The 27,959-nt window shown below is 38.0% G+C and overlaps 1 protein-coding gene across 4 annotated transcripts in view; it reads left to right on the top strand.

The window, feature by feature from the left end:
* The window catches only part of GLCCI1 (glucocorticoid induced 1), a 60,035-nt gene that overhangs the window by 19,740 nt on the left and 12,336 nt on the right, over nt 1-27,959 (top strand). For 2 of the 4 annotated variants that reach the window (XM_080639428.1, XM_080639430.1), the window contains exons 2-5: nt 3,645-3,796; nt 11,975-12,061; nt 20,396-20,509; nt 23,454-23,606. In XM_080639428.1, coding sequence (XP_080495554.1) covers nt 3,645-3,796; nt 11,975-12,061; nt 20,396-20,509; nt 23,454-23,606 — 506 coding nt within the window. Of the gene's footprint in view, nt 1-3,644; nt 3,797-11,974; nt 12,062-20,392; nt 20,510-23,453; nt 23,607-27,959 lie in introns of all 4 variants that reach the window. The other 2 variants (XM_080639427.1, XM_080639429.1) reach the window with 1 other exon arrangement.

Below are 27,959 nucleotides of genomic sequence, written 5' to 3'. Positions count from 1 at the left end.
TGTCCTGTCACTACAGTCCCTGATGAATAGTCCCTCCCCAGCATCCTTGTAGGCCCCCTTCAGATACTGGAAGGCTGCTAAGAGGCCTCCACGCAGCCTTCTCTTCTCCAGGCTGAACAGCCCCAACTTTCTCAGCCTGTTTTCATACAGGAGGTGCTCCAGTCCCCTGGTCATCCTTGTGGCCCTCCTCTGGACTTGTTCCAACAGTTCCATGTCCTTTTTATGTTGAGGACACCAGAACTGCACACAATACTCCAAGTGAGGTCTCACAAGAGCAGAGTAGAGGGGCAGGATCACCTCCTTCGACCTGCTGGTCACGCTCCTTTTGATGCAGCCCAGGATACGGTTGGCTTTCTGGGCTGCGAGCGCACACTGAAGCCGGCTCATGTTCATTTTCTCATCGATCAACACCCCCAAGTCCTTCTCTGCAGGACTGCTCTGAATCTCTTCTCTGCCCAACCTGTAGCTGTGCCTGGGATTGCTCTGACCCAGGTGTAGGACCTTGCACTTGGCATGGTTAAACTTCATCAGGTTGGCATCAGCCCACCTTACAAGTGTGTCGAGGTCCCTCTGGATGGCATCCCTTCCCTCTGGTGTATCAACCGAACCACACAGCTTGGTGTCATCGGCAAACTTGCTGAGGGCGCACTCAATCCCACTGTCCATGTCACCAACAAAGATGTTGAACAAGACCGGTCCCAACACTGATCCCTGAGGGACACCACTCGTTACTGGTCTCCAGCTGGACATCGAGCCATTGACCACAACTCTTTGCGTACGGCCATCCAGCCAGTTCTTTATCCACCGAGTGGTCCACCCATCAAAGTGATGTCTCTCCAAGTTAGAGACAAGGATGTCGTGTGGGAAAGTGTCAAAGGCTTTGCACAAGTCCAGGTAGATGACGTCAACTGCTCTGCCCCTGTCCATCAGTTCCGTAGCCCCATCATAGAAGGCCACCTAATTGGTGAGGCAGGATTTCCCCTTAGTGAAGCCATGCTGGCTGTCACCAAGCACCTCCTTGTTTTTCATGTGCCTTAGCATGCCTTCCAGGAGAATCTGCTGCAAGAGTTTGCCAGGCATGGAGGTGAGACTGACTGGTCTGTAATTCCCTGGGTCATCCATTTTCCCCTTCTTGAAAATGGGGGTTACATTTCCTTTTTTCCAGTTGTCGGGAACTTCACCTGACTGCCATGATTTTTCAAGTATCATGAACAGTGGCTTAGCAACTTCATTCGTCAGCTCCTTCAGGAGCCACGGATGGATTTTGTCAGGTCCCATGAACTTGTGTACGTTTAGGTTTTTAAGATGGTCCCTAACCAGATCCTCTCCTACAGTGGGCCTAGGGTCTTCATTCTCACAGTCCCTGCGTTCGCCTTCCAAGACTTGGTGGTGCGGTCAGAGACTTTGCCAGTGAAGACTGAGTCAAAGAAGTCATTAAGAACCTCAGCCTTCGCCAAATCCCGGGTAGCCAGTTCTCCCGATATCTTCCGAAGGGGGCCTACGTTGTCCCTAGTCTGTCTTTTACTCGCTACGTACCTATAGAATCCCTTCCTGTTATCCTTAACATCCCTAGCCAAGTTCAATTCTAACTGGGCCTTAGCCTTCCTCACCTGGTCCCTAGCTTCCCGGACAGCATCCCTGTATTCTTCCCAGGCCACCTGTCCCTGCTTCCACCTTCTATAAGCCTCTTTTTTCCTTTTTTTCCTTGATGTTTGTTTCCATTCAGTTGTAATGGAATTAATGTGAGTTTTTCTTTTTGGGATTGCTGTTGCCTTTTCTCTGGGTGTAGAACAAGACATAGACCTTAGTTCATTCTCTGGTTGCATGTATGTTGTGTGTGTTGGGGTTTTTGCCCTTTTTTTTTTTTTTTTCCAGCAAAACTATTTAGTGTAGAGTTTACAAAGGGATGCTTAGTCCTTATGTCAGTATCTTCAGGCATTGTCTTGTCAGTTTCTATTTACGTAGTCTCTAACTTGTTTGAAAAGTTGTTTTTAGAACATACTTAAATGCTTAGATATTTGACAAATTCCTGATAGTTTTTGCATGCGGTATATATCTGATGAACAGACCTTTTGGAGAAATTTTCAAAACTCAGGCTACCCAAGAGTAGCATAGTGCCATAGCATGACAGTGAAGGCTGGAAGAATGCTGTGTAGGCACTCTCCTTTTATGTACAATGTGTTTCAGTGCGTAAGTAAATGCAGGGTTTATGTTAAAAATTTGTCACCTTTATCTTGGATTTCAGGCTTCTTTAATAGTTCAGAAGTCTTTTGTAAAATGCAGATTTGTCGCAGTTGAAATCCTGTGATGATAGATCTGTTTGAAATTGTAGGGATTCGATTTATAGCTAAGGCAGTCAAAAAAATTATATTCTATGAAGGCAGCATGATTTACTATTACACTTCCCAATTCATGCCATTATTTAGAACTCTTCACCTAAAATGAGTAGCTACTGAAGTGTTTCAGCAGCTCTACATTTTCCTAAAATGATCTAATATTATCATGTTCATATATAATACTAAAAGCATGTGTATTAGTGCAAGCTATGGCCTAATCTGATTGCTATATAAAGGATTGGTGATGGAATCTGCCTTTTGAGATCCAACAGTTATAGACGTTACGCAAAGAGAAAATGCATGTGGAGGTTAGTGGCCATGGTTGGGCTCAGGAGTGTGCTAGCAGGTCTGCTCTCAAGTTCTAAGGAGTGAGAAGGGTTTTGGTGGTCAGTCAGTGAGTAGCATGTGACTAACTTGAAAATAATCCAACTTGCAAACTTCTTTTAGTAGGGGTGAGCAAAATAGACACTAGGTGCAATGTAGGGCTTAGGTTGGCTTACATGAAGTGTAGAAAACGAGTATATGAAGTAATTTTGCCTAAAGGATAAAGCAAGATGATCCAGAGAGCATGCTGTAAAACTGTTCTTTCCCACATCAATCTCATGAATCACCCTACTCTCTGCTTTCCACATGAAATGCAGGAAAAAGTATTCCATGATCTAGGTGTATGGGAAGAAAAGTACAGGGAGGAGTCAAAGATTGCAGCCACTGTGCTGAACGAAGATAAACATGGTAGCTGCCTTGACCTGAGCTATGTCAGAGGATAATACAGTCACACGCTTTCAGCTTGCTGAGGCCTGTATTGGGAACTTGTAAATAATATGGAATGATGTACATGAGAGCAAGGAAGTGGATATGTCTTCTTAAGAATCACATTTTTTGTCATGATTTGTGTTTTAGTATTTAGAAAGCTAAGCAAGCTGATTTTAAAAAAAAAAAAAGTAACCCAGTACTGATACTCTGTTACATTTTCTATTTCCATGTGTTTGGCTTTCCTGAGTTCCATCATCACTGCATTTAAATTTGCTCAGTGTTTTTTGTTGATGAAAACATATAAGTAGCCCAGTTCATTGCAGATGTGAGCACTCTTAAGTGTTATTGTTTGTAACTGTTAAGTTTTCCCTTTTGTATTTTCTTTTCCTCCTTTGTCTGGTGTTACTTGCTTTGATGTTATGGCATTCTTTTCAGCTTGGCATTTAGACAAAGGTTTCTGATGTGTTCTTGCCATTGTGTGTCAGAGTTAGCTTTTAACATTTCACATCAAATTTAGCCTGACTTTTTTATTGATTTTGTTCTGGTTTTCTACAGTGGACAGGCCAAAATCCCAGCAAATCAGAACTTCTGGTACCATAAGGCGAACTTCTTCTTTGGACACAATAACAGGACCTTACCTCACAGGACAGTGGCCACGTGATCCCCATGTACACTACCCTTCATGTATGAAAGATAAATCTACTCAGGTAAAAGCTGTAAAATAAGACAACAGAGATGTTTCATGTAATTAATGTCTTCCTCATAATACCTTTATCACCTGATCTGGAATCTTAGCTCAGCTTAATTCTGAAGAAATGTGGATTCACTTAATTTTATTATAAATATGAAGCCTTAAAATAGGGTACAGTAGTGGTTTGGATTTTTTTAAATCAGTATCAGTAATATGGTATGTGACAGATTATATTTTTATGCTTTTAGAAAAAAGTTGTCAAAAATAATTTTCTGTATGTGGGCAGCTCTGTTGAGGGTAAATAAGCAGATTTCAATCTCAGCCTTGTATCTGTTTTATTTTGAAGCTGCTATATGCAAAATTATGCTGAATGTTACTTAAAAAAACCCCAACATATATTTCATGGCAGTAGCGGCTGACAAACTAAAGATTTTACTTAAGTGTGATAATAAATATGTGGGTCTCAAAAATTGTATGTGTGTAGGGAGAGGAGGAGAGAGGTTACTGTTAAGAATTGATCAGTTTGTCACTAGCGGGAAATCAAAAAGAAGAAGCTGGGAGTGAGCATACAATATGGTCTTGAGTTGTCTCCTCTGCTGCTTGATAGCAAGAAAGACAAATAAAAATGCTGTGTGGAAGTTTCCTCTTGAAGCCAGACATCAGGACAAGAGCATTACCACCAGCTTCAAAGGGAAGGCTACTGAGATTATTTATGGCCTGATACCCTTGGATACTCCTTAGGGCTCTGTCCTTAGTAGTAATCTCTGGCAGGTTGGCTGCTGTAGTATTAATTGTGCTACAGTGTTCTTTGGCTAAAAAGGTGAACATTAGTTCTTGCCTGCTTCCTCCTCATGCTGGTGCTTGTTGCTCACAAAGATGATCACTATCAAACAGGTAAAAAATATATAATTCTGAACTCCTCAAATTATTACCAAAGGAGTTGCATTCTTGGTTTTTCAGTAGTGTTACTAGGGTGTGGTGCAAGTCATCTGAGAAATACTTATTTCTCAAGACAAGTTAGAAAGTATAAATTATTTTCAGTGTCTTTAAAATGCACTGTAATCCAACATGGGAAGTCCTCTCATGGTGGAAGGATGAGCATAGAATGCTTAGAAAAGGAAAAAAGATCTGTCTGTTCCAGAAATCGTATTTAATGAATTTTGGAATCTGAAGATTAAATTTGTTTGAGGAAACCTTTAGAAACTGTGGTGGGACCCTTTAAGAAAATGCTGTCTTCGTGTCATACTCGCTCAGCCAGCCAGCCAGCCAGTTTTAGCAAAAAAGAAGCAGCAGTGATCTTTACTGTCATGAAAGATCTGCCTAAAAAGCTTTTAATCCTGGATTTACTTCCAAGGTTGCTTCCTTTCACAATACTATGCTTTGAAAGTCTTTCTGTTTTGGAATCATAATTTCCCTTCAGGAGATTTTTCAGTAGCATGCTTTGTAGTTACTCTATTTCTTAACCCCTCTCTTAAAACATGTATCCATATCAAATTTCCCAAGTACCCTTATGAATAGAAAGTTTAGAATATTTGAACATTCACAAACAAACCTTTTCAATAGTTACAGAAAAGAGAAACAAACTTGTTTCATAAATATTTGAGCTCTGAGTATTTGGCAGTAAAATCACTTTCCTAGTGAGCTCAAGTGTGTGTTTTAGGTTATTTGACCTGTTGGCTGCCACCTTTTGCCTCATTCAGAAGCAAAGTTCAGGGAGGAAAAAAAAAAAGTTTTACCTTTTCAGCAGAGAGGAAAGCCAGTACTGTTATTGTTACAAGCTGAAATATTATTTCAAAAGGATAAGGGCAGGGCAGTTTCATGGTTTGAATTTGTGTGGATGTCTTCTAACAAGGAATTATATTAGCTGTCTTTTTATTCCAATTATGAAAAAATGAAGGTTTAGTAGTGTTTTAAGTTGATTTGAAAAACATGTGTCTTGAGTACTCAGGACTATATGAATATGTAAATGTAACAAGCATAGTGATTGGCACAGTGAATTCCCTGTTTTTTCTTTTAAATGAAATGTTCACTAGGGAGGCTTTTAGAAGATGATAAAATATTGACTCACGTTTTGGTTGTGTGGGGTTTTTTGTTGTTTGAGCTCTGTGGGATTTGAAGTATATCTAATTTCAAGAGCTAAAGAGGAGTTCCAAGTCGTTGATGGGATGCATGCATGACAAATTAAGTTAAATTAAATTAAAACCTTACTCTTTGCCTGAGTACCAGCATAAGTACTTCTACTTCATGTTTGTTGGCTAAGTAACAGTTTAGCTCATGGGAGTTCATATAGTTTACAGTAGCTAAAAATAACAACACTTGGTAGTTTAGCAGAGTGGAAGATAGTAACATACAGAAGAAATAAAAACAAGATGATGAAAGTCAATAGACCAATTTTTTTGTATGAACATGTTTCATTGGAGAATAAATTATCTCTTATTTTACTTACAAACTCACAAACATTTATACTGTCAGTATAACTTACTTTGTAGGTGGAACAATTATTTCTCTTTCAAGAGTACTTTTTGTCTCTAAATAAACATTAATTTAAAATCCAAATTTTGTGCCATTTTGTGAAGGTGGTGATTATGCCTGTTCTAAGTTTCTTAGAATTCTTGGGTTAAAAAAACACGAGTCAGATTCTTTTTCATCATGATCTTACAAACTTTTAATGAGTTTTATCCCAAGTCCTTGTTTCTCACTTACGTTTTTTGAAGCTGTACATGCGCATGAATAAAATGTTTCTTTTTTTCTCTAAAATTAATGCAGGATTATTATTTAAATAATAATTTTATTATTTAAAGAGAGGAAACAGAATTTTGTTTCTTTATGTTGCGTCTTGATAGTAACTATAGTTTGTATTTCTGTGTTCCTCTTACCTACCTTGAGTGTTTTGACTGAAAACACTGAAGTGAGATTGTTATGTTTGATTTTGGAAAAACGTACTATGACAGTATGTATTGTGACACACAGTTCCAGATTTCTCAGGATTCTGCATGCATTTATGTTCGTGTGTATGTGTGCATATGCATACAACTATCTGATCTTTAAGAAGCAACAAGTTTTGTATAGTCAAACATACAGCACATTATTTAGTATTAAATATTTCAGAAATGGAGGGAAGCTTACAGTTATAGGAAGTTATGTGTTGATATACTTTGTGATCCCTTTCCTAGGTTTTCCCACTGTCCTACTTCCCTCTCCTTTTCAGTATATTTTGAACTTTTTATTGAGTCCATTTAAAACTGTGAGTAGTTTCCTTCCCCATTTTTTCCATCTCTGTTCGATGCACTGGTGGAGCAAGTTTGTATACTTCTCCTTGATGCTGTACATATACGTGTACATGTATTTCCCCTTTCCTACTATAAGGAATAATTCAGTGTTGAAATAGCTATGCCTAACCTCAGAATCTTCAGAAACATTTTGATAGTTGTCATAGTTGGTTTAGTCTAATTATTTGGCAGTAGCTGAGTAATTTAAAATATTTTTATGCCATGGAAAAGAGGAGATTAGAGATAAAGATATGTTGATGTCAGAAAAAAGGTATTTCCAGTTAAAGTTCATCTAATCTTCCTTAGACGAAATAATACAGAGAAAAAAACAAATGACTAAGTGGAATATGACCCCCTCCAGTGATGACTTAAACTGGATTCCGGTATGCCTGGATATGCCTTTTTCGTTGTATAATGCAATCGAATATTATACAAACAGAAATTAAGAAAGTTTGTAAAATACCTGTCAGAATTTTTACTTCTCTCTAATCTGAAGAATAATGCATAGAGTAAAGAATAAACTGAAATGCTTAGCTAAAATATATTTTTGTTGTTTGGGTGTGTGGGTCAAGGCTTTAATGTAGTTAGCTCTCATTAGTCACCTAAGTCATGTTTTGTTTTCTTTTGGGAAGAAATTTTGTTGCTTAAAAATTAACATCATAAACCAGGAGGCTCAATTATCTAAAGCTTTTGCATTGGTGTGTTAGTTATTGCTTATGTATATGTATTTAGTATAATGACATACTTTGGGTGGAAGGGATGAAAAGTAAGAGATGTGTGTCATATAACTATGAATTTATGATTTTAACTTTCTGGTGTTTAAGAGGAGTCATCACCTATAGTCAAATTAATTTCCAACTCCAGGCTGTTTCTTTCTGTAAAATTTCTAGAGAGCCTCTGAATGCTTCAGAAACATCTGAAGACTCATCAGACTTTCTCTCTCCTACTGCTGTTACTGTGTTTCTTTTGAATGTGGAAGTTCTTCAGAAACATAATTGCTTCCCCTGTAAAACCTAGGCTTGTGTTCTTAGTATTTGCACCCATCCCCCAATGTAGTTAATCTGGAATTCAGGCTAGATATAGTAATTGGAGTGAAGGGCTGGCAATAAAATGTGAGATAGAGTAATTCAGTCTTATTTTAGGTTTAGGTAGGTTGGTACTCCATGCAGTCATTGTGATTTAAATGGAAAGAATGTAGGTGTATATCCCTGATATGGGTGGAAAAGGAGCGCAGAATTACCAAACATGTTGGAAGAAATGCTAATCTCTACAAGGTTGGGTGAGTTAGAACAATGGTAATTGTGATTTACATTAAGACTGAAGAGAGCAACCAGATGTGGTGTTCTCAGCATGCCCTGTCCCATGCACATGCTTTAGGCATTGTGTCAACTGAAATTTTGACTGTGAACCTTCACATTTTGAAGTAACAGCGATCCTCCTGCTGAAGCTGCAGTATGTATTACTTAATATTTTCCAGGTTCTCCTCCTAAAGTATTTTAAATGTTAATTTCTGAACATAGACTTGCAGGAATACTCTTTCAGTCTCATGAAGTACTGTTCATTCTGAAGTGATGCTGTAAATTTGTTTCAGCTCTGAAATATTACCAGCTTCACTGGTAGTGCTTGCGACTTCTCTTACTGTGTTTCTGACTTGAGGTGCAGAAACTTGCATTTCATTTACTGTGATTCAGAAATGTTTTTTTTTCAAATATAGTTTTGAGTTACTTTTTTACTTTTATCATTATATTATGTCATTATATTTTATCATATGCTCACCACATGGGAAGTACACTTGCAGCTTGAACTGGAGGCTTCCATGGGTAAACCTGTTTTGTAGAAATTGTAAGTAAAGATAGGAAAACAATTTTAATGAAATGTGGCATATCAGGGGTGCTGCACACCCCCATCTTATTTATGATATAAATTACAGCATTCAAGTGATACGCAAGGTGCTCATACGTGAGCTATACTTAGGAAAGTGGAATTTCTGTTTGAATGTAAGAAGTGTGGTGTTCTTTTATGTTGATTTTGTGTGGGGTTTTTAAAGCTTTTGCATGAATATAAGGATTTTGGGTTACAAACCCAAAACTTATTTTCATATAATGTGGGTTACAGTGTATGATAAGTGGAATTTTTTAGCGTCTGAAGATGATTGGCAAGTTATAATCTGGTAACTGCCTATGTTGTGTTATTTTTAAACCTTTTTTCTTTTCCATCTGAATATAAATAACACATTAACATAACATTGCCTGACTTCAATACTGTGCTAGGAACATCTTTATAGTATTTGTAAGCTAATACTGCAGATAAATTGAGGGACACAAATAGTCTGCCTCCTGTATACTGATACTTGCATGTATATTTTGAAAGGTGGTGACTTGACTCAATTTACCAGAGATTGAAAACAGCTGTGTAATCCTTGTCTCAGGGGAGACAGTGTTTGAGTGGAGGAGTGTCAATGCATGATTTGAAAAAGTACAAAATTTAGTATTAAGAGAATGAGTGGTTTATATTTGTTACTTTTGATTTCTGATTAAATCAGCTAAAATATAAGGATTCCAATCTTTCTCTCCTAACAGTCACTAGTGTTGTTGATGAAGTTTTTCGGGGTGTTGCTATTAGTTTGTTCTTGTCCTTGATATCTGGATCGATATCTGTGCTTATTAAAAAGTACAGGCAAGCTCTTGCTCTGTACATATGGTTTGGGGTTTTTTTTTAACAACTTCTCTTTGTTGAGAAACTCACTTTGGCATTTTAGACACTTGATGTCTTTTTGGTTCTTTTTATTAAGCTGTAGTTGAAAGGCTATGGGCTTGTAGTGATGCCAGGTACACCCTCCTACAATACAGGTAAATATTAAAGCAACTGAAATGCTTGTTTCTACTTCTTCCTGGAGTCGTTCTCAAACTGTGGAGCAATGTTATATTCAGGAAACGCTCTTTGAAAGATAAATTTTCAAAGAATTCCCTTTGCATTGATCTTTTTCTGGTTTTGTATGAGGGTATAGTACGATCTGTACTTGGGATATAGTAGAGTGTTTTAAGAAAAGGGCAGTTTAAATTGGGGAAGTAAATTGTGAAACTGTGAAAACCCATGATTTTAAAAAAGAAGCAAATTTCCCCTGGCTGAGGAATTCCTCTATTTTCCTCACAGGTTTAAATAAAAGTTTTAACTCTTCACTCTCGCTATTTTATTTTCATAACCACATTACATTCTAGCTTCTTCCCCAGACACACACAAAGAGTCATATAATAAATACACAGGACCATAGCTTTTATAAAGACCTGTTTTTCCTCTTCTGGGAACATGCAGCAAAAACTTCATTACTGATTTTTTCCATTTTGCTCTCTAATCGCCCACTCAGCTTGCTGGGCCTTTGGTGGAAGTATTCCTGGTGCTATAAAAATAACCGAGGAAAAAAAACCCACTAAAAATATGGAAAGTGCAGGGCTGGCAGAAAACACAAGTGGGATATGTAGGCCCGCGCACACAAACTGTCTTAGCACATTCAATACCAGCACTTACAAGTTAGGTGCTCAGCTGCCATAGTATTATATGTGCCATACAATACTACGGCAGTACAGTGCTTATGAAGGTATCGGCTGTGCTCTGAAACTACAGTTTGGTGGTGAATGATGCCTGGCTTGTCATGCTTGGCTGGGGTGATCTGGCTCCAGAGGGCAGTTTCTACCTCTCCTCACAGGCTCCTCACAGGGCAGTGAGGATGAAGAGCTGCATATGCTGTTTTTGTGGTATTCTCCAGGGCAGTGCTTCCTTCCTGAACAGAGTAGGGTCTGCTACATGTGTGGGTACTACAGAAGTTTCTACACCCTAGAGAGGAAGCAAGAGTAAGGAAAGCTGTGGAGAAACAGGGTTTCCATGTGTAAGAAGGAAGTCCTTTAGGGAGATGGATCCCAGATCCTGTCTTTCCTGCTCGGCAGGGGTCCTGTCTTCCTTGGAGGTGTATCAGCAGTGGTCTTCCTGAAAAAACTCACTGCCAAATTTGCCTTGTTTCTAGTGGTATCACTATATATATATATATATATCTCACTATATATATATATATATAAATATATACATATTTATATATGTGCCTCCAGCCCTGAGTTTTATATGGTTCATACGCCAAACTCACCATGGATTCTAGATGTCCTGTTGCTCCTCTGGCAGCCGGTGACTCCCTTGTTCAGAAATGCTGGTGCATAGCCTCAATTTTCATGATAGTCTTATGGTGAATTTGGGAGATCCGGCTCCCAGACTCTTCTCAGTCTTTGGGATTTAACTTTATAGCTTCTGTATCCAGAGACAGTCCTGAGACTTCTGGGCTTGCAACAAGGCTGGAAAAGGTCTTCCTGTCACTGTTGTGCTCATGTAGATCAGTGCTGAAAGTAAAAGAAGGTGTATCGAACTCTGTATCAAGTCAGAGTTAGCCAGAAGGAATTGATTATATGGCTCAGTGATTGAGGAAGACAGGTGGGAGAAGTGCATCCTGGCTTTTGGTATTTGAGTTTGTTTGTGCTCTTTTATTTATTTATTTATTTATTTGTTTATTGTGTGGCTTTCCAAACTGTCCACTGAATACAAACAAGAAATGGACACCAAAGCACAGATGGGAGTAGCCAGGTAATTTTTCTGTGACTGCCAGGCCTCTGATTCCTTCTTCAGTACTGTGTAGTCCTCATCCTGTGTAAATGCAAGTTTACAAAGCCTTAGTTTTCTATATATTTTTTTTTGTTATTATTATTTGAGACTGTTACTGCTGCATATCTGATCCTGAAATTTATTCTTCATTCTTAATTTATTCAGACACTCTAATGCCTGTTCTCTGACACTGCAGAAAGAGTAAAGCAATAATTAGTGACAGAAGTGTTCTTATCTAGAGAATTCAGTACAGTATATTTTCCTTTTTTTTTCCCCTCTTCTAGACACCTAGCTGTTGGGCTGAAGAGGGAGCAGAAAAGAGATCACATCAGCGCTCAGCATCATGGGGAAGTGCTGATCAACTCAAAGAGGTGAGAAGTTTTGCACAGCGGAGCCTTTCAAGTTTTAATATGTCCAAGACATTTTTTTAATCCCTATCTGGAGTCCAGGAAACTGCACCTTTTCCCTCCCCTCTGTTGCTTTTGAAACAGGTTTTACCTCCAAAATAAGAGTTGTTTCGAGAGTGGTTGTTATCTTATGCCTGTTCTATTTCCTCTCTGCCCACAACACTGTGTTGGCTGTGAAGGAGTGGCCAGAGTGAGTGCTGAGGAACCAGGCTGTCGTTGCTTACCAGTTTTTCTGTTCAGAGTTACCTTAGCTGGAACCTTTCTGTTCTTTGACGCTGCTCTCCTGAAAGGGGCAAAGTATAAGTCAGTATGTTAGCATATTCTTGTTTGGAAATGTTCAAGTTTTATGGTGGAGATAGAGGACATCATATTCATGAATGAAAAAGGAGGTTAAGTGTTGATAGAGTAATAGTATGATTACTTGAAATAATATTTTGCTATAGACTACAATTGCAACTAGAAAGAACCCACCAAAACTGAAATGGATTTGCATCATGAGAAAGTAAATACAGTAAAATGATCTCAGCTCAACTGAAATATCAGTATTTGTCAGTTTTTGTCCCAGTAAACTCCATTCTGTCCAGAGTTCATGTAACTCTAGCTCTGCCCAGTACTTAATAACTGGCTTCCAGTCAGCCTCATTCTGCTGTCAGGAAGGGTGCAGCCTGTGTTCAAGAGCTACACAGTTCTTTTTAAGAAGTTAATCTTGCACCACATTCACACAGGGTGGGACTTTTTCCTGATACTCGGCTTTTGAACCCTCTCTCCTGGATCCCTGTTTAGTAGGATATTCAAAAATGAGAAAAAACATATAGATTATCTGAGGAGGTGTTGTTGCTGGCAATATATAGTCCTCTTCCAGACAGCCATTGATAGGACAGTTATCAAAAGGAATGATGTAAATTTAATTACTTGAATTTTAAAATCAGATTTGATGAAATGGAATAATCTTGCATTCCAGTAGTGGCAGTAGCCTCATTTTTAAAGATGAGGACCTTGGCCAAAGAGAGGTCAATCCAATGAGGGTTGTCTGTTCCCATCTGATTGAGTACCTGTTATGAAACCCATCATAGCTCATTTATTAGTATATGGGCCTTCAGTTGCCTGGATGACTTCATCTGCCGCTGTGAGGAATCACTCAGAATCACAGATTAAGTGCCCAGAAATTAGTACAGAAGGAGTTTTGTGTCTGAAAAGTTTTGGCTTAAGCATTGCCTACTAGCACAAAGGAATTGTAGCAGGGGTAGGAATAGTGTCTGTATTTCTAGGATAATGCTTGTCTGCTTTTACTGGGAGACCATCCTTCATCTTCTGGAGGTTCCCTATCAAGTTTTGCAACAAGCAGCTTTTCTTCACCACAGTGCTGTGGCTGTCAGTGATAATGAAACCTTCAGCATGTGAGCAAGTCTCTGCCATTGGATAACTGACCCATTGTGCTAGGCTGTCACCCTCTTTATGGACTGGCCACAAGACAAAGATAAGAAACACGTGGCCAATGGGTTTCGTGGTTCCTTTCCGACAGAATGCAGTTTTGGAAAAAATGGGGTGCGCGGAAAGGAATTATTTCTATTCAAATTTTGCAATGGTTGTTCATTCCAAAACCTGCCTTTGTCTACTCCAGCTTATAGTTCTTCCCCTTCCTCTTTTTTCCTTTCTTCATTTTCTCAAAACAGTTTTCTTGCCTCTTCTAGTTCCTGAGGTTCATAAATAGTCCTGGTGTCATTCTGTGTGCATTATCTAGTCAGTTTCTCACCTACCTTCCCTTACATGAGTTCCTACCCAGTTACCTTCCAACTTAGTGTCTGTTCTGTCTCTCTATTATTTAGCTTCTATTTCATCCCATTCTTTTTCCTTTCCTTCATCTGTAAGTCATGGTTCCAGCTCCTCTGTCTGTCCATTCAGTGCCTGTGTGGTGGGTGTTAAGAGTTTGTTCAACATCAGCAGTATCTATGCGCTCAGTTTCTTTGTACCATAGTGATCGCAGTTTCTGGAAGGAGAAATTCTCTGAGGCAGTTCTATTCAAACTGTAAAGCCCACTAGAGACAGAATTGCTAGCAAACATCCTGCCATGTGCAAGCTGAAATTTTTTGCTAAAGCTTCTCCAAATGTAAAGATTTTTCTAAGGAAATAGAGGGACACATTCCTAGCATAAAGGACCCCAGACAAATGTTTGGCTTTTTCTTCCAAAGTCTTGGACAGCAGAGCTTCCCAGGTAAAAAAGCTATAATAGTGTGTTTAAGCACATAAAATGGTAGAATGATTTTCACCCCACTTTCATTTTAATGTCATTCTTAAAATAACTTTAATACTTGTACTGAAATCTCTGATGGGAGGGGGATAGAAGAGCTGAATGTTGCATGGGATCCTTCAGAGGAAATTTTACAAAGCTGTAGGCAGATGAAAGCAAGAGCTTAAGTAATAGAAATAGAAGTATATCACCGCTCCTGGGTGACTGCATTTGTTATGAGTATGTTATGAGTTCAGCTCAGCGTTTTGAATTGTTTTCCATAGCATTTGACAGTAAACAAGTAGAGAGCTGTTTACAGTTTCCTTGGCTTGTTTTAGCACTTTGGATTCATGTTTTCATGTTCCAACAATTCATTGAATTATTTCTAGCATGTGCTTTTTTATTATCTTGGTACTTGTAAACTAGCCAAACACTTGTATGCATAATTTTAATTGATTTTGATAAAAGAAGATTGAATGTGCTTTGAAGTTTAAAAACCTGTTTTTTCCTTGGTGAGGTTGAGAGTACTGCAATTAACAGCATGTATTTAATACAACTGGGAATTATTTTTAAAAGACCTACATTTAGTAAACCTAACAATGCGTGTATAGACTTAAGATCCCAAGCAAGCAAATGAATTCTGTATTGCCACATTAAAAAAAAAAAATCACTTTGGGTAGTTGAAAATTGTTTTGCCCTTGAGTTGAAATAGCTGGGTGTCAGGATTGAAGCTGTCTAACAGTGAAATAGGCAATGATTGCTTTCTTGTTGCGGGTCTTTTAAAAAATATAAAACTTCCCGGCTCTCAATATGGACATTGTAATGATAGAATGTACCCTTTTGTCATCTAACAAAATTTACTTTTTATTTTTTAATTTATTCTGAAGGGTTCTTCTGCTCGTTGTTATGAAGTCTTGAATATAAGTTGTTGTAAGATAATACCAGACAGCTTTAACATGATTTTAATAGATACATGTCTTGACTGGGAGATAAAGATTGCTATCAGTCTTTGTACTGGACACAGACCAAGCAGTGGTTTGAACCACTGGTATTTTTTCCCCTTTCAACCTGAATTGTTAGCTTGAAATTCTGTTGAATAGGACCAATTTTAGTTATAGTTTACCCTGAACTGGGAAACTCCAGGTTTTAGAATAAATAGATTTCAGTTTGTGTAGTTTTTTTAAAAAATTAGTATTTCAGCTGATTTTTCACTTCCCTTAAGCACCTCTGGATGCTGTATCTGTTACACTGACACCAGCAACCTCCTGGTTGGAAGGTCCCTTTTGCTCTAACAGGCTTACTTGAAAAGGACTTTGAAATAAAAGAGAATCAAATATGAGAGCTTGCACTTTTTATGTGCTTTCATACACCAATTGAAAGATTGTATTCAAAGGTTTAGGGTGAATTTCTAATGCTTGTTTTGCTCTTTGACCTACTGTTTGTTAACAACTGGTTCATGAATGAGAGCTAACTCTCATTAATAAGGAGTTTGGCTTATTCAGCAATAGGAAGTTAACATGTTGTGTAGCCTGATTTGTAAAAATAAAACCTGTTAAGTGGTAAATATTAATGAATATTTGGACAGGAATGGTGAGATGTGACATGTTCCTTCATATTAGTAATCTGCATCTATATCTCTTCAAATGAAATGTTATCAGGGTGCTCAGATTATTCCAATGTTGTAAAGAGCAGGCCTAATTTTCTTATTCCTCAGGTGTGTGCCATTACATTAGACTGCATGCGTATTACAAGTGCTATAGAGAAGATTCATATTTATTTAAAGTACACTTCTACCTGTAAAAAAATTCAGCAAGCAAAAAATATATTTATAGGATTCTTTCTAACTTCTTGTTTAATAATCCTTGATGGTCATCATATAGGGGGTCTACAAGGATGGATGTTGGAGAGGGACTCTGTATCAGGGACTGTAGTGATAGAACAAGGGGTAACGGGTTTAAATTAAAATGGGAAGTTCAGGTTAGATATAAGGAAGAAATTCTTTACTATGAGTGTGGTGAGGCACTGGAACAGGTTGCCCAAAGAAGTGGTAAATGCTCCATCCCTGGCAGTGCTCAAGGCCAGGTTGAACAGAGCCTTGGGCAACATGGTTTAGTGTGAGGTGTCCCTGCTCGTGGCAGGGTGTTGGAACTAAGTGATCTTAAGGGCCTTTCCAACCTTAACCATTCTACGATTCTGTGAAATCATCAAGGCCAAACTGGAAGTTGTTGGTTTTTTTTTTTGTTGTTGATTTTGATTGTTGGATTTTTTTTGGCTTTTTTTTTTTTTTAGTACATTAAAAGAGTCTTTCTGATACATCAACAGCATTGCAGGGAGCAGTCACTGAAGAGGAAAGGCTGAAATCTTTCTTAATATTTTTGAAATGTGCACAGATGTGTGCTGTGTGCTCCTGCTCTTATATGGTCACATGAGAGTACTTGCCAAATGTGAATAAAAAGATACACTTTGAAGCTTACTACTGTACATGTTTACGCCTTACAGAATAGCAAAATAATTGTAAATAATTGTATCTGAATGCTGGAAGTAAGGTTCAAATTGTATTTATTCCTTGATGAATTTCTTGATTTGCCCCTCCCCCTTTTTTCTTTTCTTTAGCTGTATCTTCTAAGAAAATACTTGTATGAGAACTTTCAGCCCATCTTAAAGCTAGGTTACATGGGGAAAGCATTTGAATTGGTATACCAAAATAGTTGGCACATTTTATGTGTCTCAGTGCACATATGTGCAAGGCTAAGGGTTTAAAGTCTTCAACAACTGGATGCTTTAAAGGCTGCCCATTTGATCTTTTTCTGATGATTTACATGTGTCCCTTTAGTATGACTGTGTGTGCCCCAGTCACCTTCATGCTCAGTACTTGTGTGAGGGAAATGATGTCCCAGACCCTTTATGTTCTTAGCTGCCCTATTAAAATTGAGAGTTTTGTTACTGCACCTTTTTTTTTTTTTCTCCCAGCATAGCACATCATTTCTTTTCTGCATCATCTTCCTCACTGAAATATCTGTATTCCTGCCCTGGATGGAGTTCAATGTCAGAGTGTATTTACACCATTGTAACGGCTGGATCTTCAAGTAGATGTTTTCCTGATACCACTTACTTGGCACCATTTTCTTTGAACAGCAAATTCCCTGGCTCCTATTAGTTGCATCAGTTGAGTGCCCAAGAGAGAAGCTGCTTCTTTGAGATATTGGGTAAAACAGGTGCCATCAAGGACTTCTTCCTCACTATGCAAATTATATCTGTTTTCCTAGGATTAGCGTACCTCATACCTGTCTGCAGCTCATTTTGGTTAAGTTTCATGCTTAGATTGTGCTTCTCTACTGCTTAGGAAGAAGATAAACTTCTAGGAAGTTAGCGGAACTACCTCTTCCTGTCAGTAGTAACACTGTTGGGATTTCAGGATTAGCTTTAATAAGTGGCAAATTTACTGTGGACTCTCCTTGGCGAAGAGATGGAGAATCATTTAATTTGGAGGATTCATTTGCCCTTGCACTCGGTGTCACTGCCTGCTTAGTGTGGCTGCTCTGAAGCCAGGTTGTCTGTGCTGGGAAGCTGCTGTTCTCCATGTATGGAGGATGGATAAGAAACACCAGATTCATTTTTAATATGCCCATCCTTAATTTCTCTTTGGTTTTGGTTTGGTTTTTGTTTTGTTTTTGTTTTTGTTTTTTTTTCTGATAATATCTACCACATTATGGAAAGCTAGGGTCCTTCAAATTCAGGGCTAAGGACAAGTAATCTGAGAAGGCTTTACTTGCGTTCCATGTTTGCCTTAAGTGATCACATCAGTTCCAGATAGTTAGATTCTTCAAGTTTTCATCTCTGTTTCTCCCCAGTGACCACAGAAGCCTTTTATTTCTGTTACTGTTAAGAACCTACTGACTGCCAAAATACACATACTCTTGAGGTAGCTGAGAGAACCTCAGATTCCAGGGCCTTATGATTCCTTTCAGGATATCAGAGCTCCAAGGTTTTAGTCAGCCTACAGACATACCGGCCTATCAACGCTCTCCCATTTAATGCTTTCACTGTCCAGATTTGACAGTGAGAGGCTATGTTCTCAAAGATTTGCAAGCTGTTTACAACCGAACTCAGCGAGCCAGATCTCTGGGGTGGAATTGTAGAAATCTTTGTTATAGCATGCTCCTGAGGAAAAGCTCAGAAAGCCAGGTTTCATTTAAATAAAAAAAACCCAGACCAACAACTTTTTAACAAGGAAGAAGCACACAGCATCAGGGAGAGACAGCAAAAGTGAAAGATTCATATACAGCACTCTCCCTGCTTTCTGATTATTCTTGTGGCAGCCATCTCAGTCCACAGCTCTTCTGTTCTGGGCCTCATTTTTCTCTTCTGTTTTTAAGGGTTTTTTTAAAGGGGAAGATGAAGATTGTTTCCCTGTTCTCCCTGTTCTCCAACATTCTGATACAAGACACAAATGTTCGTAGATGGATGTAACCAGACTGGTTACCTGCTGGCTTTTTCATGTCCCTGTAGAGCTAGGCTTCCTAATTGCCGATACTCCTACAGGGAGGATGGGGAAGTTCTGGACAAAGAGTTTCTTCCAATATGAGTTGCACCTTTCAATAAGAGATTAGTCTAAAAAAAAAAAAAAAGAGATTTAGTTCTCTGAATCTACTTCATCTGTGTAGAAACTCAGTCCTATTAGGGTTCTGTCTTTTTTGATATATTCTAAACACAGACCCTCTTGGAAGTCTGAACTGTTTACCTGTTGCTGAAAAATCAAAGTATTCAGCCATTTCTGAGTAGCAGTTCTCTGAATATGGGTAACAAGCTGTGGCAAGATTTGATGTGAAGCCTTAAAGGTGATCCTTCTTTTGTGAGTGATACCAGAAACATCACAAAGAAAAGTCCACAGTCTGGACTGTAAGGCTCCATCCAAACCTCTTCACCAAGCACTGTCATCTCTGATGCTGTGAAGAGTGATGTGAAGTGATTCTCTATCGTGGAGTTGCTTTACAAGAGCGTTGGTGATATATTTAACTACTCAGAGTTAACCACAGAGTGTGTGTACTTGTAAGGTGTCACTCAGAAGGAGAGCCTACTTTCTAGCTGATTAAGTTCTTTGAAATATGAAATCCATGTGCATCCACTTCTCCTTACTTGCCCTTCAGGTTTTTAAAAAATTGCATCTCTGGCTGAGTTAGAAATGAAATGGGGCCGTGCATGCTTTGCCTTGCATGCCAGTGTGCGGAGCATGAGGGAGAGTGGGACTTGAGCCCAGAGGAAAAAATTACCCAGTCTTAAAGAAGTGTCTGTACCTGTTGTGTGAATTTGCACATAGTCTAAACTTCTGAGACAATGCTCATAGAGGCAAATACTCTCTTTCATGTAGAAATTATCCAGGAGGAATAAAAAAGTGGATGAATCCCTAAATGAAATGCTTTGGTTTCTTGTTAGGGGGCAGGTCAAATGGATAATGGCTTTAGTTGCATTTGACATTTAAAATATGTAACTTTTGATTAGACTTCTTTGCGGCAGACAGCAGAAAAGAAAATTCCGTCTGCCTGAAGGAATCTGTGATAATTTAGCCTGCAGGGAAATGCTATTAAATGTATTAAAGAAGTTCTGCAAGATGAGCAATGCATATTTGTTGCCAGTTGTTTGTGAAGGCTCTTTGCTTTTATGATGAATTATCATTGGGAAACTTTGGTTTGGTTTAAGATTAAACAAACTAAACTGTAGGCTTCCTAGTCCCCAGTTTAAACCAGTTATAGGCCAGAAACTGCTACAAATTGTCACTCTGACTACTTTTGTTTGCATCAGTTATTACAGTGCTTGTTTGTAAATGAGGAAGTTCAGTGATTAAACTAAGCCTGCTGTCACATTCCGGCTGGTGAATAAGGCATATACTTTGGGAAAGTATCTAAAAAGCAGAAGAAGCTTTAATTCTTATGCTTCAAGGGAGGGCAATCACATATGTATTTAAAATCCCCAAAGAGGACTTAAAATGGCTGTGATTTGCTTTGTATGTGATGATTTGAACAGTTATGCATTTGATAACTCACTGTCACTTCACCTGAACTTCTTTCCAGCAGATTGCCAAACTGAGGCAGCAGCTTCAGCGCAGTAAGCAGAGTAGTCGTCACAGTAAAGAGAAAGAACGTCAGTCACCTCTCCATGGCAACCATATAGCAATCAGTCAGACTCAGGTAAGTAGATAGTTCCTTGTATTAATAGCCTCCTACCTTATCAGGGTTGGGTGAATAGAGCGCTGTTTCTTCTTGTCTTTCTTCTGTTTGTTTTCTGATGTGGTACACTGAAATGTTTAATAACCCAATACCATTGCATCTTCACTGAAATGTATCTGATAGTCATCTCATAATAAAAGAAAGAAGGGTTATAGCAGGATATGGCAAGATAGTAACTAAAATATATTAAGGTGCTGTAAAAGCACTTATAAGACTGCATTTCCAGGAATGCATGCTTGCTTCCAAGACTAATTTTTGTGGTGTGCTTTCAGAAGTGTCTGCTTCTCTGGAAGGTCTTTGCTTATCAATTCTGCAACCCAGTTTCATCTGAACTGGTTGGAATAAAAAAATAGAAGAAGATAAAGAAAAGGAAGTACCAAGGATTGGCAAGCCAACAATTGATCAGTCTTTGAGCAGCAAGCAGAACACTAACTGGCTTGTTACGAACAGACTTGTAATTCACCTTACCATCAATAAAAGACAACAACACTGTATCACCAGAGATATGAAGGGAAAATCTCATTTCAGTGTCCCATTTTAAGAATTTTTCTGATACTTTGCTTATTGTTCAGTTCCCGGCCAGAGAGGCAATTTCTGCATGACATTGAGGAAAACAATATTGTGGTGTTTACTTTCTAAAAAAATGCAATAATTCACCTTGAATTTAAACTCAATTGAAACCAAGATGGTGCTTGTCACAGTACCCCATCCGTAGTGACTGGTGACTAGAGGAGCTATCAGACTACAGAATAGAAGTCTTTTTCTTCATGGTTTTGTTTAGGAAAAGCCTGTTGGTTGTCACAGTAGTCCAGAATCATCGTCAATGCAGGCTCTTTTCTTCTAGCGTAAGAGTTTGTGGTTACAGTGGCTATATTATAGTACAGTTGTTACAGTATATTTTGAGAGATTTCTAGGATATTAAGTGGAAAAATTGCTATCATCACCAGCCTGTTCTTGTTCCAGACAGACTTACTGTAAAACCTCAATCAGACATAAGCTTTAGGATGCAAAATGTGTCCAGATTATGTTGACGACCATTCTCATGTTCTGTACTTGTGAGGTCAAGACTTCTCTCCAGCCATCAGTCTGTGGGTTTCATATCTTCCTCTCGGAGAGGTTAAGATAAGGTTCCTAGTGTGTCAGCTTCTGTTTTCTGTTGTCCTATTAATTACCAATTTTTCAAAGTGATGTGTGAGTTTAGGCAAATTTTAATACAGCTGATAATTTTAACACAGGCTTGGCTAAGACAATTTTTGTTTTCAGGTCATTTTTGTTATAAAAATTTGCCTGTGCTCTGAATATATCAATGTTCCTCTAATTATAAAGATGCTGACACATATGAAGAATGGCTTTGGACAAATTACCTGGCCAAATTACCTGACCATGAAGCAGATTGTCAGCAGGCTGGAACGGAGGGTGTCCCATGTAGTGTCTGCTCTAGCCATTACTGCCAGTGAAACTGAAACCAAATTACAAGTTCTAAAGCCCAGGCAAGGTTCAGTCAATGACTTTGTGAACCTTAAGGCACTTGTAGAAAGCAGTTAATCATGTCTCATTTGACAGTGCAGACATTTGAGTCCTGATTAAATTTCACCTACAGTGGATCCTTGGCTTGGACCCCATGTTACTAACAGGCCTCTATTTGAACTCCTGAAGTGTTGGTTCTGTCATTGTATTTCCTGACTGCCTTTTTAAAATAGCTAGTGTTTTAGAAAGAAGAAGTTGAGCCATGATAACTGATCCTTTATGTTCCTTCTGTTTGGGTAAAATCTCATGATTAAAACCTAATCTTGTGATGAAGGCATACAGGAAATTGGTATTATTCCTGAAACTTTTATGCCTCTATAACAAAGGATCCCACTACATTTTGCAAAGAAATGGGTTTTGCTTTCCATGTGAAAGTAACCTGTTGCACATGCCACTAAGTATAGTCACAGTAAAAACAGTTTTTGAGGCAGACCGAAAGCCACCTAGGATATATGCTTTGAAGGAACATTTTTTAGTACTTGGAGCTCACTTTGTTATGGCTTGTGTTCTCTGACAAGGCTGGTGAAGTTTTCGGTTCTGACACCATTGTGGGAAGCTGTTGTGCAGGTAGTGTGTTTTGTCAGTCAGAGAATGCCTCTACACAAGTAATGTGCACCTTTGGAGCTGCAGAGAGAACATGCATTGGCAAGTGAACACGTTCATGGTTGTCAGTGTAGGTGCATCTGTGCTATGTTGCTGCTGCCAAGGTAAAGCTTTTGAGGGTGGCTGCTCAAGATGCATGTGAACTCCTGTGCATGGTTCCTGTTGGTAAGAGAGCTCCACTCCAACAGGTTTTTTCTGAAACCATATTTGTATTAATATGTTTGATTCTTAAAGTGGTATCTTTAGAGGTCTTTGACGTAAAGTTCTGAAAAGCCAGAAGCTAATGAAATTAAAGGTTCCGAATGACTGCTTTATTTTTCATTCACTAAAGCCAACCAAAGGAGAATAAAAGTGCATTAAGTGAATATTTTGGCTGAGTAGTTAAGCTTTAGGAATGTTTTTGAAATCCAAACCTTTTGGATCCCAGTTAAACCATCAGTGCCCTGTGTGTTCCCCATCCCACTTATGCAAATTCTGTAGTTTGTACATCTGGAAAGTACATATAGCTGCCTACTTACTGATAAGTGAAGTACTAGAATGCTTTTATTCTAGGACACTTCTTTGAGTTAAGTAGAAGTGATTTTAGTGGCTTTTGGTTTATGCAGTTATTTCTTTTCATTTAAATTTGCCAAGTAAAAATGGTCACCTAGAAGGCAAAATTAATACACAGCTTCTCAGGGTTTTTGGTACACATCTATTCTATGATTCTATGATCTTAGACTTTTGTCTTTATTCCATTTTCCAACTTCAAATTATATTTCTCTCTATCTTCTAGGCTTCTATTTCCAGATCAGTCCCTATGCCACTGTCAAACATTTCAGTGCCAAAATCAACTGTTTCACGTGTGCCGTGTAATGTAGAAGGAATAAGCCCTGAACTGGAAAAAGTATTCATTAAGGAAAACAGTGGAAAAGAAGAAGTATCGAAGGTAAGCTTACATTAACATGTTTATAGTTGTTTTCCCTTTGTAATCTATAAACATGGGAAACCTTCCTTGTGGCTGAAATTAAAAATAATTTTCTTCAAAGAACTGTTTAAAAATTTTGTCTGTCTTTTAGGGTGGTGTTTGGGTTTTTTTGTTGTTGTTGTTTTTTGTTTTCTTTTTTGTTTTGAAAGGGCTTCTGGCCAAACATACTTTGTTTCTAATGCCCTTTCTGCAGCAAACTTGAAAGTTTTTGGATGAAAAGTAAGTGAAAATTTAGATTCTTCAGGCTACAGTAGTAAGTAATTAGAGACCAGGAGATTAATTTATTTGCCTTGTTTTGCATTCTTTTTCTTAGGCAGTACTTAAATTTCCTGTGCTATGCTCTGATTTTTCATTTTAATGCTTTTCTTCCATAAACTGGATGTGGACCATTTTACTTCCATGAAACCGCTGTGGTACATCATGGGAGATCTCCATGTGGGAAATACTGATAAAAGAGCAGGCTTTGCTTATGTGGGAGAACTGGAGCATTGGAATTGTCACTGAGAGGAGCACTGGGGTGCTTAGATGACAGTTAAAATGGGAAATACTTGGATTACAGCTACAGTTCCCTAAATAGCCAATAAAATTTTCTGCTGTGGAATAAACTGCCATTTCTTCTAATGTTCTCTAAGATGTAGGTTCTTTTCTTGTGAATGGTCGTGCAATAGCAATTCAATGTATAAGCCATGCTGTAAAACTTCAATCAGAGATTTAAGGTTCCAAAACCTGGTATTTGTAGTTCTTCATTTCAGCAGTAAACTTTAGAAGTTTTAGAATAGTCTTGGCTTCTCCAGAGACTTAGTTGTGTGGACAAAGCAGTCTTAAGAATTAATTACTGTAGTAGTAGAAGTTGTATGCTAAGTTTGCTTTGCTAAGGCTGGCTTATTCCTTCAGGAAGGGATGTGTGTTGTAACAGGAATAAGGAAAAAAACCACACAAACCGAAACAGAAACCCCAGATCAATAAACCTTGTTGCATGTCCAGAAGAGTATAAAAAGTTGTGTATTTCGGTGTCGCCATTGATGTTGCTTCAGCTAGAATTGTACTCTCCTACAGTTAGAGGACATTTCATTTATTATCAGACAAATTATCTTCGTAAATGTTGTCCTTGGGCTCTAACAGCTTATTGCTTGGGATGCAGTCTCCTAAGTTACTGAATGTACTGGCTCTGATCCAGCAAAACAGTTAAGCACATACTTGAGTGCATTGTTGGACTGGGGCCAGAGGTGCTCAGCAGTTTATGCAACCAAGGCAATAGTGAACCCTTCCTCCAAACATCTAGCTGGGGAAAGTCTTCAGACACGAAAGAAAGTCATAAATTAGACATTCCCCTTGAAGTCAAGTCCATCTTTGTGGGTAGAGGGTTGTTTCCTGCTATGTAACTGTTGATTTCTGTGAAATCTAGTGGAACCTAAAGTGGAACTCCTAGTAGCACTGTCTTTGAGCTTACTAGATCTCATAGCTTGCTTACAGAAGATCATAACAAGAGTAATTTACTCGATCTTACTGCTGGTGAACTTTCTCCTGGTACAACGATTCAGCTTCTTTTTAGCCTGGAGGAGTTGGAGCAGCTAGGTTAAAGGTTAGGAGTTACTGAACAAAAGATAAACCATAGGAAACCAAACTTCATAAATTTGATTTCTGCCATTCTTTCTTGCTGTATTTTTAGAAAGAATTTTAAAATAGCAGTCAAAGGTAGTTGGTTGCTGTGGGTGATGTGTGAAGGATACATTATTCTAAAGGCTTGGTTATAAGATTAGTGTGTACCTAATTTTCAGGTGGTTTCTTTTAACCTGTTTCCATGTTTACTTCACAGTTTTAACAGTGCATGTTCAAACCTTAATTTTCATGTGAAGTGATCTATCCAGCTGCATAAACACTCTATGCACTATTGGGAATCTGTATTTGTTTGCCAGGGAAGGTTTGTGGAATAGCATACAGTCTGCTAAACACATGGAGAAGGAATATTACCTGTATTTTGGGTGCAGCTCACTACCTAATTATTTTTTTTTTTTTCTTCAAATGTGGGCACTATTCCAGTAGCATTCTGATTCCTTCCATTTCATTTCAATAACCATGTTTGCGCTGTCCAAAGTAAAACAAAATGCATTTTAGTTCAGTTAACTTGAAAAAATTTTAGCCTAGTGTTCCTAAATTTTTCCTATTCGTCTCTCATCTCTTCAGTATAAACTTGTGGTTTTAATTTTATTTTTTTTTAACCTGTTTCTTAGTTCATACATTGAAATTGGACTAGATGATATACAGGACAAAAATAAGATTAAAGTTAAGTTTTATGGATAGATTTATGGATAATACGTGAATTGCTTTTTTTAATTTAGCTCCCAGTTAAAAGGGGTAACCAGTGATACTTTCTTGCCAGTTTCGTAGTTCATTGCTTAGCCTGCAGATACACAAACGAGTTTAGTTTAGTTTTTAGACTTGTTTTTCGGTTTTGTAGGGTACGATGTTACACACTTACTGCTTTTCTTTTTGCTGACTTGAACTTTTGTAATCCTGCTTTAAAAATGTATGAATTGATATAGAATATGTCTTCTGACTTCGTTTGCTTTGTTGGGTTTTTTTAATGCTCTGTTTTTTTCTTAATATTTTAATGATAGAAATTGTAAAAGTACAATTAGTTATAATACATTTAGACATTAGTCTTGTTATTTTTGTGTTTCATAAAGATAGTTGATGATACAGTAATGTCATTACCTTTTAATAATTGACTATAAAGTTTAGAGGCATTGCATTGTAAGGGGTCAAAATATGACAAATATTTCATTCTTTTCAGTTTAGCTGTGTGTGTGTGTGCATTTTTTCAGATCATTCATCTTGCTTAGCTGGCTGAAGGTGTTTCTCCTTCTTTCTTTCGTAAAACTGAGTTAAAATTGGCTGGTTTGAGTCACTTCTTAATCACATCTTTCTCCTCAGGTTTATGAATAAACTTTAAATTCATTTTCTAATGCATTTATTCAGAGATCCTGGATATATTTTTCCTTCCTGTTTTATAGCTTGTTAACCAGCCTTCCAGGAAATTGTGATGGCGTGTCTGTGTTCCCACCGTAACTTGTGAGAGGGAATCAGCTTTTTTGTGAAGTAGTGGCAGGCTTTTGTTCTTTGTCTCCTTGTGACTCCACAATGCAAACGCTGGAGACTTGGGGACAGTGAGGTGATATACTTACTGTAAGGAGTGGGGGGTAAGAGGTGTTCTCTCTTGCAGAATATATTGCAAAATAATGAAAAATGCCCCGTAGCAGGACACAGACAAGTTCATGCATCTTCTATTCAGAAGAAAACCCAACCATCACCTGAACTGTCTTTCGAGTATACTGAAGTAATTGGAAATGAAGCAATTTTGATGGACTATCAGGCAGTATAAGTAAAAAGATAAATGTGTTTGATTTCTAATGGTTCTAGAAATAGCAAGGTGGGTTTATGTACCGATAGGTACATAAATATAATATGTATAGGTATAATATATATATACCTATATAATAATATACCTATATAATAGGTACATATTAATCCTGTAATAAAGGACGTTTTCTAATTTGTACAGATGCAGAGGATCCTCATATCTTCATCTGAAAAGTCTTTTTTTCTGAGTGTTCCTTCCATGATACATTATGGTTTTTTGCACTTGCACCTTATCTAATGCATTGATGACTTCATTGATGCTAGAAGGAAGAAGCAGTTTTTTATGTTTGCCTTTGTGTTCCAGAGAACAGTTTTCAAATCAAAAGCATTGAATGCTTTGCTCTCAAGAATTGTCTCCCAAATAGACATAAGGCTTGTTAAGAACAGATTATTTTTAAGGCTCCCATTGGTACATTATATCATAGCAGCATTCTTGATGCTACTAAGGAAGGGTGTTCTTGGGTTTTTTTCCATTAGAAAGATCGATACTGAAAACAAAGTGGTGAATTTTAACGGTGTATTGAGAAATGCATGCTCTTGTCAAATTGATCATTTCAATACCTTTGCAGGGAGATGAGGGTAGTATGTAGCTGTGCCCTAGAACATACTGTCCCACAGGGGTTGGCAGGTTTCCTGTCAGAATGCATTTGGCACAAGTTTAATATATGACTAGACACTCTTGTAAAGAAACCCCAAAACCCAGCCTATAGAACACAGTAATTTCTAGTTGTTTTATATGCATTGAGTGTTATTATATATAGCATATAGCATTATTCTACGATTCTATGATTATGGAAACTAATAGCAGCTGTACCAAATTAGTTACCCTGTTTCTTATGTTGTAAGGTTATGAGGATTTGGGGTTTTAGAATAGTTTAGGCATGACTCATGGTA

Source organism: Psittacula echo (genome assembly GCF_963264785.1).
Source record: "Psittacula echo genome assembly, chromosome: 2".
Taxonomy (NCBI): domain Eukaryota; kingdom Metazoa; phylum Chordata; class Aves; order Psittaciformes; family Psittacidae; genus Psittacula; species Psittacula echo.
This window is presented reverse-complemented; position numbering and strand designations above follow the sequence as displayed.